General features: G+C 38.6%; 1 protein-coding gene across 8 annotated transcripts in view; it reads left to right on the top strand.

The window, feature by feature from the left end:
* Positions 1-3,794: 3,794 nt before the first annotated feature.
* EDEM3 (ER degradation enhancing alpha-mannosidase like protein 3) overlaps positions 3,795-14,370 on the top strand; it is a 68,433-nt gene continuing 57,857 nt past the window's right edge. For 5 of the 8 annotated variants that reach the window (XM_007989190.3, XM_037985820.2, XM_007989195.3 and 2 more), the window contains exons 1-2: positions 3,796-4,187; positions 9,088-9,133. In XM_007989190.3, the coding sequence (XP_007987381.1) occupies positions 4,030-4,187; positions 9,088-9,133 (204 nt within the window). In that variant the 5' untranslated portion in view covers positions 3,796-4,029. Of the gene's footprint in view, positions 4,188-9,087; positions 9,134-14,370 lie in introns of all 8 variants that reach the window. The other 3 variants (XM_037985821.2, XM_037985822.2, XM_007989199.3) reach the window with 2 other exon arrangements.

Below are 14,370 nucleotides of genomic sequence, written 5' to 3' on the forward strand. Positions count from 1 at the left end.
GAGCCCAGCAAAAAAAAAAAAAAAAAGTTCTTTTTTGAAAAATGCATTTTACGAATATATTTTTCTTTTATTTCCATGGGCTCCACCTTTGATAAGTTTTATAACTTTTTAGGTCACACTAGATTTTCTACTTAAGGTTGCTGAGATCAGTGAAAAACAGACTCAATCATTGGCTAGAAATTGAATTTCAACAAGGGAAAAAAAGATACTTATTATTTAGCAATTCGAAAAAGAATTATGTTCTGGCTTCCCATTATAATCTTTAAAAATGCAGTGTTAACTTGAAAACAAACAAATACACCAGAAAATGTTAAACATTAAAAGCCAGTACTTCTTTAGTATGTTCTTAATGATAGTTCATAGTCAATTTTGGCTTCTTATAAGGGTTTGGAACATCAGGAAGGTAAAGAAAACTGTGTTATTACCAATAATCCACTTCAAATTATTGACTTGACCACATTTCCATATAACTGAATGTCACTATTTTTCTATTTTATTTGTTCTTAGTTTTCAAATACCGTATGATTGGTGTTGACCTTTAGTTTGTAATGTTCTCTATGCAAGAGCCAAGACCAACTCACAGGTATTTATTTATCTAACTTCATCACCAACGCTGCCAAAGAGGATCCAGGATGGAACCAATGTTGGATTGCAGATCCATCCAAAGAAAGGATAATATTAAATATTGTACAGAAGTGACCTCATGTGTTTTCATAGCATCTATGTAAGTAGACAAAAGGACTATACTATCCCCACTTTTTAGATAAGGAAACTGAAGGAATACAGAAACAAGTATATTCAACATTTATTGAGCATCTACAGCAGGAGAGGCACGGTGCCAGGTGTTTCAGAATATCCTTATGCTATAGTTTGAGTATGTCCCCCAGAATTTCTGTGTTGGAAATTTGGTCCCTGGTATGGTGATCTGGGGAGATGAGGCCTTTAAGAGGTGATTAGGTGATTAATGCTGCTCTCTCCGGTCTGGGTTACTTCTTGCTAGAGTGGGTTCTTATTCTCTCAGGACTGGATTAGTCACCGCCAGAATGGGTTGTTATGCAGAGAGGCTGCCCCTCGTGTTTCACCTCTTTCACACGTGCCTGCTTTTCCACCATGTCATGATGCAGCACGAGGCACTCATCAGAAACCAACCAGATGCTGGTGCCGGGTTTTTGGATTTCCCAGTCCAGAATCATAAGAAATAAATTACTTTTCTTTATAAATTACCCAGTCTCAAGTATTCCATTATAGGAACAGAAAACAGACGAAGACAACCTACAAATAAGCTAAAAATCAATACTTTCCATGTGGCCAAAATGTAGTGGGTATGCAGACTGTGAAAAACACAATAACAAAGACACAGAATACAATGGAGGCACAGAGAGAGGATAACTTTTTGCTAACTAGAAGGTTCTGGAAGGGTTTTGTGGAGATAGAATCTGAGCCCAGCCTTAACAGGTGGTGAGTGTTGTACAAAGATGATGGGGTAGCACAGGAGATGGTATGAGCAAAGGCATGGAAAGGATACAGGATAGGAATTATTTAGTTATCATATAGGATTTGAGGGCAGAGCAGACTAGAAGGAAGAAAGAAGGTGTTCAGAGGGTTTGCAGATGTTCTTGAATACCAATTCTGACAGCCATGTATAGAGGACAGTCGGGTAGCAGGGAGATCATCGGTAACTTCATCATTAAGGCTGCCAAAGAGGACTAGGATGGAACCAATGTAGGATTGGAGATCCATTAAAAAAGATATTAAATATTGTACAGAAATGACTTCATGTGTTTTCACAGCATCCATGTTAGTAGATAAAAGCAGGGGTCCCCAAGCCTGGGGCAGTGGACTGGTACCAGTCAGTTGCCTCTTAGGAGCAGCAGGCGAGCAAGCATTACCACCTGAGCCCTACCTCCTGTCAGATCAACTGCGTTAGAGCCTCATAGGAACATGAACCCTAATGTGAACTGCACATGCGAGGGATCTAGGTTGCACGCTCCTTATGAGAATCTAATGCCTGATGATCTGAGATGGAATGGTGTCTCTCCCGCCCTGTGGAAAAATTGTCTTCCATGAAAGTGGTCCCCGGTGCCAAAAAAGCTGGGGACTGCTGGATAAAAGGACTACATTTTTCCCACCTTACAGGTAAGAAAACTGAAGGAATAAGGAAACAAGTATATTCAACATTTATTGAGCCAGTGCAATAGTTTAGGAGAGAGGTAATGGACGCTTGAACGGAGCAGAAGTGGGAATAGAAAGAAAGGTAATAATCTGAAAGATAGAAGAGGTAAAATCTATATAATTTGGTAACTGAATGCACACGGACCACGAAGGATAAAGATGAGTTGACAATGATTCCGATGCATTAATATGAATCACAAAACATCTTACGTTTGAGCTACCCCTGGGCCAGACATTAGGACATTTCTATTAGGGAGGTGGAAATGTGGGTCTAATGATCAGGACAGATGTTGATTTGGAAATCAACCACAGAGATATGTTGGCTGAATCATTATGAGAAGAAATCACCAAGGAATAATTAGAGTACAGAGAGAAAAAGGACAAAAAGAAAACCTTAAGGGAACATCTGTATTTTAATATAAAGTAGCAAGAGAGTGAAGGAAAATGGATCAGTCAGAGAAGAGGTAAGAGGTAAGGTGATAAAAATCAAGGAAGAAACGTTTCCAGAAAGACAGCTGAATGCTGCTGAAGGGACATGTAAGTAATTTACTGTGGTCATAGAGATCACATCCAAGCCCCTAAACTCCGCACCTACCTATTGAATGATCACACTAGAAAAACAATGTGGTTTTTCAAGAGGAACCAACATGTCATTCATGTCATTTTACCAATAGTTAACCTGGGACTCGGTCATCAAAATTCATTGCAAGTTCCAATCTCCTTCATTAAACCTTCTTTGCAGCCCACACAGTTCTCCTTACATTGAGCTTTTTAGATAACTATTATTAATCATGTACGAGGACCCACGTGCTCCTTCATCCTTGTAGTACTGCGCGGTGGTTAAATGCCAGGGCTTCCGAATCAGAGGCTGGTTGGATTCAAATCCAGCAGTGTGACGAGCTTTTGTTAACCAATTTTTCTAAGCCTCTGTTTCCTCGCCTGCACAAGGGGTATGGTGGTACTTACCCTGTCAGACTTGAGAAGAATGCATGAGATAATTGCGAGTAAAAACCTTAGAGCAATGCCTTCAAAAGCTCAATTCATTTTGCTGTTACTGTGTTTTGGAATTTCCCTGAGGGTAGACGACTACTCCAACACTATTCCCTAACGTATGCAGCAGCACTGACTTGGGGGCAGTGCGCCTCATTCAGACAGCTCTCTGGGAAACAGCTTTCTGAGGAAGAGAGATAAACAGTTGACGGGTTTCCCGAGACTCAGCAGCCCACCGAGGCAGGGCTGACTGCAGGGCGCCGAGGACAGGGGGAGGTGGGACCCCAGCAACCACCAGTGACCTCGGCGGACCACACGTCCCAGAGTGCAGCGCGCCCACCGTAGGTAGAAGTGAGCGACGCGGCTCCGAGTCGGCTTGCGAGAGACCCGGGGAGGAAGCAGTGCACACTGGGACTGGTAGTCCTCAGGGGGCAACTCCGCGGGTCGGAGGCGGGTCGAAGCGAGAGATCCCTTCCCAGTCCCGCCTTTTGTCCACGTCTCACTTCTCCTGGCCAATGCCCTCTCCAGTCGCTGGAGCCAGCCCCTCTCCGATGCGGTCTCCATTGGTCCTGAGGCTCCACGGCTTCGGTCCTACCCGGAAGTAACGTTGGGGAGGCGGTTTCCTAGACTACGACACCGGAAAGCTGGGGGAGGCGCTCCGGGATACTGAGGGCGGAGGGCGGTGGCAGCGCTGGCGCTGGGGACCGGCTCGGTGGCTTCGGGAAACAGTTCGGCGCCGGCGGCCGCCCGTGTTACTCCACATCCCGCCCCGTCTCGGCACGGCTAGCAGCCCCCTGGCCACCGGCGTCCGGCAATGTGTATCACCGGCCAGGCGTAGCAGCTGCGCGTGCGCGGAACCGCGGGGCCATGAGCGAAGCCGGCGGCCGGGGCTGTGGGTCCCCGGTCCCCCAGCGAGCGCCATGGAGCCTAGTGGCGGCGACGGCCGCGATCTGCCTGGTGTCGGCCACATCCGTGTGGACGGCGGGGGCCGAGCCCATGAGTAGGGAGGAGAAACAGAAGCTTGGGTAAGGGTGCTGGCAGCCTGGGGTGGGTTTCTCGGTGAGGCTGACCACAGGAGGGGTGCCTGTCATTGCGACCCGGTCGCGTATAGTGGCCTCTCCTGTCGCGATTGGAACGGCTGTTGCCGCGCGAGAACCCTAATGGGGTGGACAGGGTCCGGGGAGGTGGGAGCCGCCGCCCGCGACCTGACCTCGGGGGAGCTGACGGGTTGTCGCCCTGGCCGCCAGTGACATGTGCAGGCTCCTTGAAGCCAGGCGCGGTGTGTCAACGCGGCTGCCATGTCAGTGGCCCAAGAAGGGGGCTACAGCCCGCATCGCTGCGCGGTGGAGTCCTGCAGTTGGTTGCCTGTCGACCGAGGCATGGTTAGCTTTCTCGCTCAAGTGAGCTTCCAGCTGGGAAAATGTTGCTGATCTCACAGTAGTTAAGGAAATGATGTTTACACCTGTTACGGAAAAGGGGGCGTTCATTGGAACTTGAACTTTACACATTTTACTATTTCCTTACAGTGTTTTCTTGCACTGTATTTTCATAATAGAATAGAATGTTTGGGGGGAAATTATTCAGAAGTCTCAAGTATACCTATTCAGTAGTTTTTATTCGTCTTGGAAGTGTCGTAAAATTATCAATTCTATTTACACCATTTAATTCAGAGTCAGTAATACATACACGAGGTCCTACACATGAGTAAGAAAAAAGCGAAGAACCAGTAGGAAATGGGCAAAAGGCATGAACGGTTAAGCCAGAAGAGGAAATGGAAGTGGTAAACATGAAAAGTTACTCAACCTCCATAAATGTAAGAGATGCAGATTAAAACAAGGAGCTAGCTGGGTTTTGCCCATCAGATTAGTAAATATAATACAAAACACAGGAATACAGTTCTGGCTAGTTCAGGAGTGAAAAAGGCTTGATGAGAGTGTACATTGCTGTTAACTTATTGGTAGTCTCTCCTAAAATTTACATTGTGCACACACTGATTCATCAGTTCTGTTTCTGAGAATCTACCCTAAGAAAATAAAAGCACTCTTAATGCAGAGATAGATCCAGCCTGGGCAAGAAGAGCGAAACTCCGTCTCGAAAAAAAAAAAGAAGTGCATTTTGAAAGAACAACTGTTCCTTGGAGGAAATGGTTCAATAGGGTACGTTCATATTATGGAATAATATTGAGACATTAAGAAGAAGGAAGTATGTCACTGGAAGCCTATCCAGAATATATTTCCAAGACAAAAAAAAAAAAAAAATGCAAGTTGTAGAATAATATGTATGGTACCATCCCATGTTTTTTTAAAAAAGAAAAAAAAAATAGCTCAGAAAAAAGTGGAACGAAGGAGAGTGGTGGAACCATCAGGTCTTTATGTACGTCATTTAAATCACTGCAAAGGGTCTTGTGTTCATTTCTAAATAGCAATAAAGATCACTTGATGGAAAAAAGTTGAAGTATCAACCATCAAAATAAAATTACCAGTAAACTGTAATAAGTATCTTACATTTTCTCTCATTATGAATTTAATGTATCATTGATAACTTTTACCAAATACCTCACTGTGTGAGCACTTTACATATGTTATCTCTGTACTCCTTCCTAATTCCCAATGAATGTGATCCACATTTCGCAAATGAGGAAGTTGAGACCCAAGGTTGACTTGTTCAGCCGCAGAGCTACTAATTGGTAGTGCCAGTATTCAAACCCAGGCTTCTCTGTTCCCAGAGTCAGGCTCTCTCCAGTGTGTTGCACATTCGTTAGACTTGGAAGAGAAGTATCAAGTCTGTTAAGAACCACAAGAATCTTATTTGACCATCACCATCCTTTCTCCATTTTTTATTAAAAACTTATTTGTAAAAGAGTCATTGGATAAATCATTTTTGACCAAAATTAGTTTTTAACTGGAAAAGTTCAACCAGATTGGCTTGAAATTTCAGCTCAAATTTTGAGATCATTTATGAAAGTGAAATTACAGTTATTTAGGCTTGTTAGATTGCTCTACCCTTGAACAAGGGTAGAGTAAGAATCTAGAGCTATACATGACAAATACACAATTATATGACTGCTTTCTCCTCTGGGAATTTTCAGAAAACTGAACTTTGATTCATTAGGTTTACCTGTGCATTTTTTTAAAGCCCAAATAATGATTCATGATAAAAAGCAGAAAATGCCCCACCCCTTTCCCTCCACGCCCCCCCCCCCCCAACAAACCAAACAGATGGTAAAAGACTGGAATTGTCATGAATAGTAAGCGGTTGCTCAATAACTTATACTTTGTGGAATTACTTAACTGGTTATATGTAGTCTTATCCTTCATGGAATAAGCTTTTTGGTTTTGTTTTTAAAATTTTACAACAGGATATTTTGTTAATGTTGTGTTTTCATTAAAAAGTGAAGTAGAAAACAGTCCAGTTTCTATAGCACGTGGGCAGGAGATGCAACTTTAGAAAAAGACAACTTGGCCTGGCGCCGTGGCTCAGGCCTGTAATCCCAGCACTTTGGGAGGCTGAGGTGGGCGAATCACCTGAGGTCAGGAGTTCAAGACCACCCTGACCAACATGGAGAACCCCCTTCTCTACTAAAAATACAAAATTAGCTAGGCGTGGTGGCACATGCCTGTAATCCCAGCTACTCGGGAGACTGAGGCAGGAAGAATGGCTTGAACCCGGAGGTGAAGGTTGCAGTGAGCTGAGATCGTGCCATTGCACTCCAGCCCAGGCAACAAGAGCAAAACTCCATCTCAAAAAAAAAAAAAAAAAAAACTGACTTACAGAAATTAAGAGTGATGTAATTTTTGAACTGGGTCTGATTTCCAATACATTTTAATCCAGTTTTCGAATAGATAAAACCTTATAGAAACTTTTTTTTCTGTTCAATATAGTAATCATTATACCATTCTGTATTTAACTTTGTTAGGCTTCTATGTGTAAGTCAGAGAGAGCAACGATATTAAATAGCTCCACTTTGAAATATGTGTTCTGAAATTGGCTCATCATATGCTGCATAAATGTAAGGATTGGAAAATAGTGTGTTCTGCTTGTATGCAATCATGATTTACTCATAATCTTGAAAATTGAATGCTTGTAAAGTTGAGTTAGCAAGTTAAAGCTTATGTCATTTGTAATATACATGTCTAGGCAATATCTTTGCCAATTATAGGAATTTCTACTTCTTGGTGGTAATCTTGTATTCCATTTCAGGGAAGAAAAAAAAAAGAACTTCCATCTTCCATTCATTGATACGAGTTCCTGAAAGGGATATTTTAAGCTCTTTTTTTTTCCTGCTTAGGACAGGATAAGAGTCTAGAGCTGTAAACCACAAATATAAAAATTATGTACATATATAAACATATATATATAAACTTATAAAGAATTAGTGCTTTAGCAAAGTGGTGGTAAGGTCTTTTTTTAAATAATGAAGTGTTTTTAAACGGTTATTATTCATAAAAAGTTGTCAGGACTTAATTTGTTTACTTCACAAGTTTGAGTGTACTTGATTTTGCTGGTCGCCATAGTCAGGATCTGAAACTGAGGTCTTTTCTGTTTGCTAGCTCTATTATTACCAGTATTTCATCATCCGTGACTATAGTTTTAAAAATGACAATTGCAGTATAACAGGAGGCAAATAAAAATATAGTCAGCAATTTCTTTAACACTTTTTTCAATTCTTACTATCAGTGATTGGAACTTTGGTAAAAGAAAAGTTAATAGGCTGGGCATGGTGACTCACACCTTTAATCCCAGCACTTTGGGAGGCTGAGGCGGGTGGATCACCTGAGGTCAGGAGTTCAGGACCAGCCTGGCCAACATGGTAAAACCCTGTCTCTACTGAAAATGCAAAAATTAGCCAGGCATGGTGTTGGATGCCTGTAATCACAGGTGCTCAGGAGACTGAGGCAGGAAATCGCTTGAACCTGGGAGGTGGAGGTTGCAGTGAGCTGAGATCGTGCCACTGCACTCTAGCCTGGGTGACAGGGTGAGACCCTGTCTCAAAAAAACAAAAAAGGAAAAGTTAATACAAGATTGTTAAGCTGTTTTTCCTTTGCTAATTATTTGACCTTGTCTAGTCATACCATTAACTTGTACTTTTTCCTATAGTCCTCAAGTCCCTGAACTTGAGAGTGCTTAATTGAAAGGCTACTTCCTCAGTCGCAACCTTACAGGTTTTGATTTAGTAAAATTCTGGTGTAGTGATCAGACATCTCCATTTTAAACAACCGTTTTGGAGATTTTGTGAAACAGAATTCACCAAAACACACAAATCTCTTTTTGAGCATTAGTTTTCTTATTTTTGAAGTGAATACTATTTATTTGATTTTTGACAGTTTTTTAGAGTAGAGCACATCATAAAAAGCATCTTTTGAAAATGTGACAAGGATATTAATAAATATGTACTTAAACTAGGCATTAGTGGTTTTATTCAATGTAAGTCAAAGGCAGAGGCTTCATAAAGTGTTGTTATTTCATGTCACTACATACCCGCGTAATTCTCTCTTAGTAGAACATATAGGTGAAGCAATAAATGCAATAATAATGGTTCTTTTTAAGGGCTTTCCAGCAAAATCCCCCCCTTCAAGACAGATATGTTAAATAATTGTGTTAAGAGGTCCTTGTTTTTCTATATCAGATTTCCTTCTCTGATCATGGCATCTGTCATTCATTAGTTTTCTTAAGAAAAATTATAAGATGAATTGTACATAAATTACTAGTAATCATTAAAGTTTGGCTCTGTATGGTGAGTTCATGAAAGCTTGTCTGCTAACTGTTGTAGTTTCTGACCCTGTTTATGTCCCTTTCTACCTAAATTTTTCTTTTGTTTTTATTGGTATGTGTTTTTATGAGGAAGAATTAACTTTTTGAAAGATAATAAATAGAATATACTTACCTTTTTTTTTTTTTTTTTTCCATTTCTGCTTTTAAAATTAGGAATCAAGTACTGGAAATGTTTGATCATGCTTATGGTAACTATATGGTAAGTAGGAAGCTTATCTTTACCTACCATTTATGTGAGTTGATTATTGTGTGATCACAGTCAACTGGGAATTTTGAAACCTACAATACAATTACATTTTTTAGAAGGAAGTTTTTAAAAAACAGGACAGAAATAGTCTTTCTGGTAGTGGTTTTTAGGGAACCAGTTTATTGAACAGATAAGAAAGTTTTTAAAAAACAGGACAGAAATAGTCTTTCTGGTAGTGGTTTTTAGGGAACCAGTTTATTGAACAGATAAGAATAAATTGAAATTAGATTATGAAGCTTTGTTATTTAAACGGCTTCCTTGGGTGCCATCAACAATACATTGAGTGCTTTATGTAGCTAGATAGTTTGGATATATACATGAAGAAGATGTTATCGCTGGTCTTAAGGGAAATTATTCTCTTAATTTAAAAAAAGTTTACAATATTTATACACTGAAGAAAACCATTGCTTGAAAGAGAAACTATTACTTAGCCTCTGTCCTAATTGTATCCTCATGGACTCTGCATTGAATATATTTTGCTTTCCAGTTTCCTGATTCATATTATTTAAAACTGTTTTAGGGCTCACTTAAGATTAAATAGCAGTTTCAGTTTCACAAGATGAAAAGTTCTGGAGATCTGCTGCACAACAATGTAGATGAAATAGCTAGCAAATTTTGGAATTCAAAAAAATTTTTGCATATAAATTGTAATTTGAAAAGAGTTTAATCATATTATCCTGACAAATATCCCTTATAACCTTGTTTTTACATTTTAAAATATGTCAGCAGATTTTCTTCTATGATTACAGCCTATAAAATGTAGTTGGGAAAGTTTGGCAGAGGACTAACTTTAGTTCTGCTTAAAATATTTTTCAACTGATTCTGTGAATCCATTTTTTATCATATATTAACCAAGTATCTTCATACACCAACATCATTGTTATCTATGAACATCTGAATATATATAGTTTATGCATTTTTAGTTTTAAAACATGTTTTATATTTGACAATCCTCGTTCTCTTTTATATTGTAAATTTGGAGAGAGCACATTTTGAGTTCTTAATAAATGTTTTTAGAATATGATTTTTTTGGATATATTTCAACATTAAAAACACAGTTTCAAATTTATTTCTCAAGACCTCAGTCATTCCCTTAATGTTCTTTATTTTTTATTATTATTTTTTTGAGATGGAGTCTCGCTCTGTCACCCAGGCTGAGGAGTATGGTGGCACTATCTCAGCTCACTGCAGCCACCACTTCCCAGGGTCAAGCGATTCTCCTGCCTCAGCCTCCTTAGTAGCTGGGATTACAGGTGTGTGCCACCATGTCTGGCTAGTTTTTGTATTTTTGGTAGAGATGGGGTTTCACCATGTTGGTCAGGCTGGTCTCGAACTTTTTACTTCAAGTAATCTGCCCACCTCGACCTCCCAAAGTGTTGGGATTACAGGCGTGAGCCATTACACCCGTTCTCTTTAATTAATTTTTTTTTTGTCACCCACATGTCAACCCTTATTTCTTTCAAAATTATTTATCCCTGGTTAACTCAGTTTGGGCAAAGCATAATTTAACGAATCTAGGCTAATGATTTTGAGATGGCCAAGTGGATCCATGCTATACTCTCAGACCTTAGCCATCTCATAAATGCATGCTCATGAATACAGTTCCAAAGCTGAATAAAATAACATATAGCTGGATAAGTTCAGTTTCTCACAGTGAATAGGGTCATCTCTTTGTAAAGCATGGTATCTTTAATATCTTGTTCTTTTTAGGTAGAACAGTTATATCAATGGCAGAAAGTTATATCAATATATTTTTTCTAACTATAGAATACACTTAGTAGGTTTGTGACAGTGCAAGTACTGAGGGCAGCTTTCAGAGGACTTTCTGGCCTGTGCCTATTAGGACCTAACTGAGTAGCTTTCTGCACAATTAACTACTTGCAAGATCTAAGAGACAGGGATTTCAGCTTCAAAGACTAGGAATTCCTGAAAGTAACATTCTCTTCTATATTTCCAGTGGACTATACCTGTCCACTATAATATGTATTTTAAAATGTTTCACTATTTTACAATATGAGTGAGTCTTGCTGTGTACTTGTTCTATATTCAGTCTGTGTGAGGTCTGTAACCCAATATTTAATCTAGAATTTACACTTCCTCTTTTCAAGTTCTCAACTAACATGACACAGTTCTAAAATATTAAAGAGAATACAGTTGCCTTGTATTTGTTATTTGAAGTCAGTTGGAAATTTTTTTTCCAGTCCGTATACTCAGAAACACTTTCAGCTTTCTGTAGGGTGAAAGTGTATAGGTTTTGGAGTTAGAAGGGCTTGAGTTTGAATCCTGTCTCAGCTATTTACAGGTTGGACCCGAAACAGGTTATAACCCATCTGATAAACAGGTTATTTAACCCATCTGAGCAGTGTCTGTCTATGTAAAATGAGAATAATGCAAAGAGTTATTGTAGACTATAGATTTTTTTTTAAAGAACAGGAACCAATTTCTTTAATTTTTGATAAATTCACCTTTTTAATATGTCTTGTGCCTGGTACATAAATGCTTAGTAAATTTTTTTGAAAGAACTGAATTGAATTCTTGTGAAGATGAAGTAAAATAATGTGTGTGTTTTTTTTTTTTTTTTTGCATTTGATCATTGTGATATATCTTTGTGTTTTAAATTCAAAGAAATAATAAACTTAATTAAAAATACAAGTTTAAGGTGAATTTCAGGGTCTGTAAATCTATTTACTTTTTTATAGTCAGTTGCCTACTATCCTAAAATGTAAAATGCCTGGTACATGGCAGGCTTTTAATAAATGTTGAAAGTTTTTCCTCATTTCTCACTAGTTCTTTCTAATATTACTCTCCAGCCTGGTTTACAGTAGAACAATTCCTTTAACCTTCTTGCTTCCCAGGAAAGCAGTGGTGTTTTCCAAAGACAAGCAATATATAGTATTATTAAGAGCAAGAACTCTGGACGTGGAACAGGACACCCTGAGATGACTCTATCACCTCTCATCTGGGTTACAATGGGAAAGTTACCTAGTCTTCCTCAGCCTGTATCTTCATCTCTGCAAAATGAAGACAGTGGTTTGCCTGCCTCACAATATTGTTAGAAGGATTAAGCAAGTTAATATAATGAAAGTGCTTAGAACTAGTGTCTGGCAAATAGGAAGCATGATGTAAGAATTTACTACTGCTACCGATAACAACTACTACTATTATTATTATTTATTTCCTGCCTAAATTGAAATTTCCCTGCTAAAATCCACTTAGCCTGTAACTCAGAACTCATTCTCCAGATAGTACATAGAACTTGCTTAAAGCACATACGTTCTTTCCTGTTCTTGGCATGTGCCCTTTGAACTTATTTTTTCTATTAATGCTATTTCTTAATAAAAATGTCCTGCCAGCTTTAGGTAGATTACTACATCTCTGCTATCTCTGGACTTAAATCTAGGGATTTTCGGATTTTTATCACTTATTGGCATAACTATTAGTATTATAACGACTGCATTTGACAAATCTCTAGCCCCAGTCAGGCTGCAGTTTACCCACAGTGAATTGTACAGATGGCTTTCTCTTTTCCCGAATAACATGAATTTGATGTTTACCTTAGCAGTTCTTGTGTGACCTTATTTAACCTCAGGCCACAGTCACTTGAGGGCTTCTATTAGCATGTTTTGAGTATTTGTGTTCAGTTTAGTTTACAGATTAATTTAGATGACAGAATGACATGTATTTGGGCCATCCAAATGTAGAACCTTTTTGGAGCTTCCAGTGTTTTTCCCGTCTATGTTAGACAACTCAAACTGTTATAAGCAAAAACTATATTCTGGTAAGAGCTCTAAACGTTAAAAATAAGCTTGGAAAGAGTTGGTAAGCACAATTTCCTTTAGTAGAATCATACCTCATAACCACTATTAAACTTGATTTTGTGAAAGCAACAGTAGAATAGTCTTTATTAATCAAACCAAAGAAACTGTTTTAAAATGAACTTCCTGTGCATTTCTAGATTTATGTACTTTTTTTGGAGTGCCTCTCCCCTACTCCCCAATGTGTTAAAAAAAAATTTTATTGTCGTAAAATATACATAATATGAAATTTACCATTTTAACCATTGAAGTTTACAGTTTTGTGGCATTAAGTGTATTCACACTGTTGTGCATCCATCTCCAGAAATTTTTTCATCCTCCCCGTCTGAAACTCTGTACTCAGTGTTTCTCTTTAATGGTTCAGTCATCAAAAACAGTAATTGTGTAAACAAAGTGTTTTAGGCATGGTACTAATGGTAGTAAGGGAACTGTAAATTTTTATTTACTTCTTTTTGTGTAGACTATTTTGGGACTATCATCTCATTGTTCCTTGGCCTTTGCTTTCAGAACACCTAAAACCCTACCAAAATTACACAAGAAATTCTGTAGTATCCTCTCAAAACATTTTGTAATCACTCTGATACTCTGCATAGAATTTTCAGTAGAACCAGATCGTTCCGCTAATTCATCTTTTTTAGGTATAATTTACAGACAATAAAATTTCAAATTAAGTGCACAATTCTGTTTTGACAATTGTATACAATCGTTTAACCACCATCACAATCATGATACAGAACGTTTTCATCACCCCAAAAATTTAACTCGAAGTTATTTGCAATAAATTTCTTCTCCCCACCTCTGACCCCTAGCAACCTTGATTTGTGTTTTGTCACTATAGCTTTCTCTTTCCTAGGATTTCATATAAATGGCATCATACAGTACATAGTCTTTTGATTTACTTTTTCAGTTAGTGTGATGCTTTTGAGATTTATTCATGTTGTTGGAGATATATTGTAATTCCTATTTATTGCTCAGTAGTGTTAGTTGATTTGGTAGAACACAATGTTGGAGATATATTGTAATTCCTATTCATTGCCCAGTAGTATTAGTTGATTTGATAGAACACAATTTCTTTGTCTATTCACCGTGTGATGAGTATTTGACTTATTTTTGGTCTTTGGCTGTTACTGTATTAATAAAGCTGCTGTCAACCTGTGAGTGCAAGTTTTTATTTGGGCTGTACATTTTCATGTATTTCCCACCTAGGAATAGGATTACTAGGTCATATGGCAAGTGTAAGTTTAACTTAATAAGAAATGCCAGTCTCTTCTAAAATGGCTATAATATTTTGATTTCCCACCAGCAGTGTATGAGTTTTAATTATTCTGTGTCCTTCCACTTGGTATTTCCAGTCTTACTAATTTCAGCCATTCT

Source organism: Chlorocebus sabaeus, chromosome 25 (assembly GCF_047675955.1).
Source record: "Chlorocebus sabaeus isolate Y175 chromosome 25, mChlSab1.0.hap1, whole genome shotgun sequence".
Classification (NCBI taxonomy): Eukaryota; Metazoa; Chordata; class Mammalia; order Primates; family Cercopithecidae; genus Chlorocebus; species Chlorocebus sabaeus.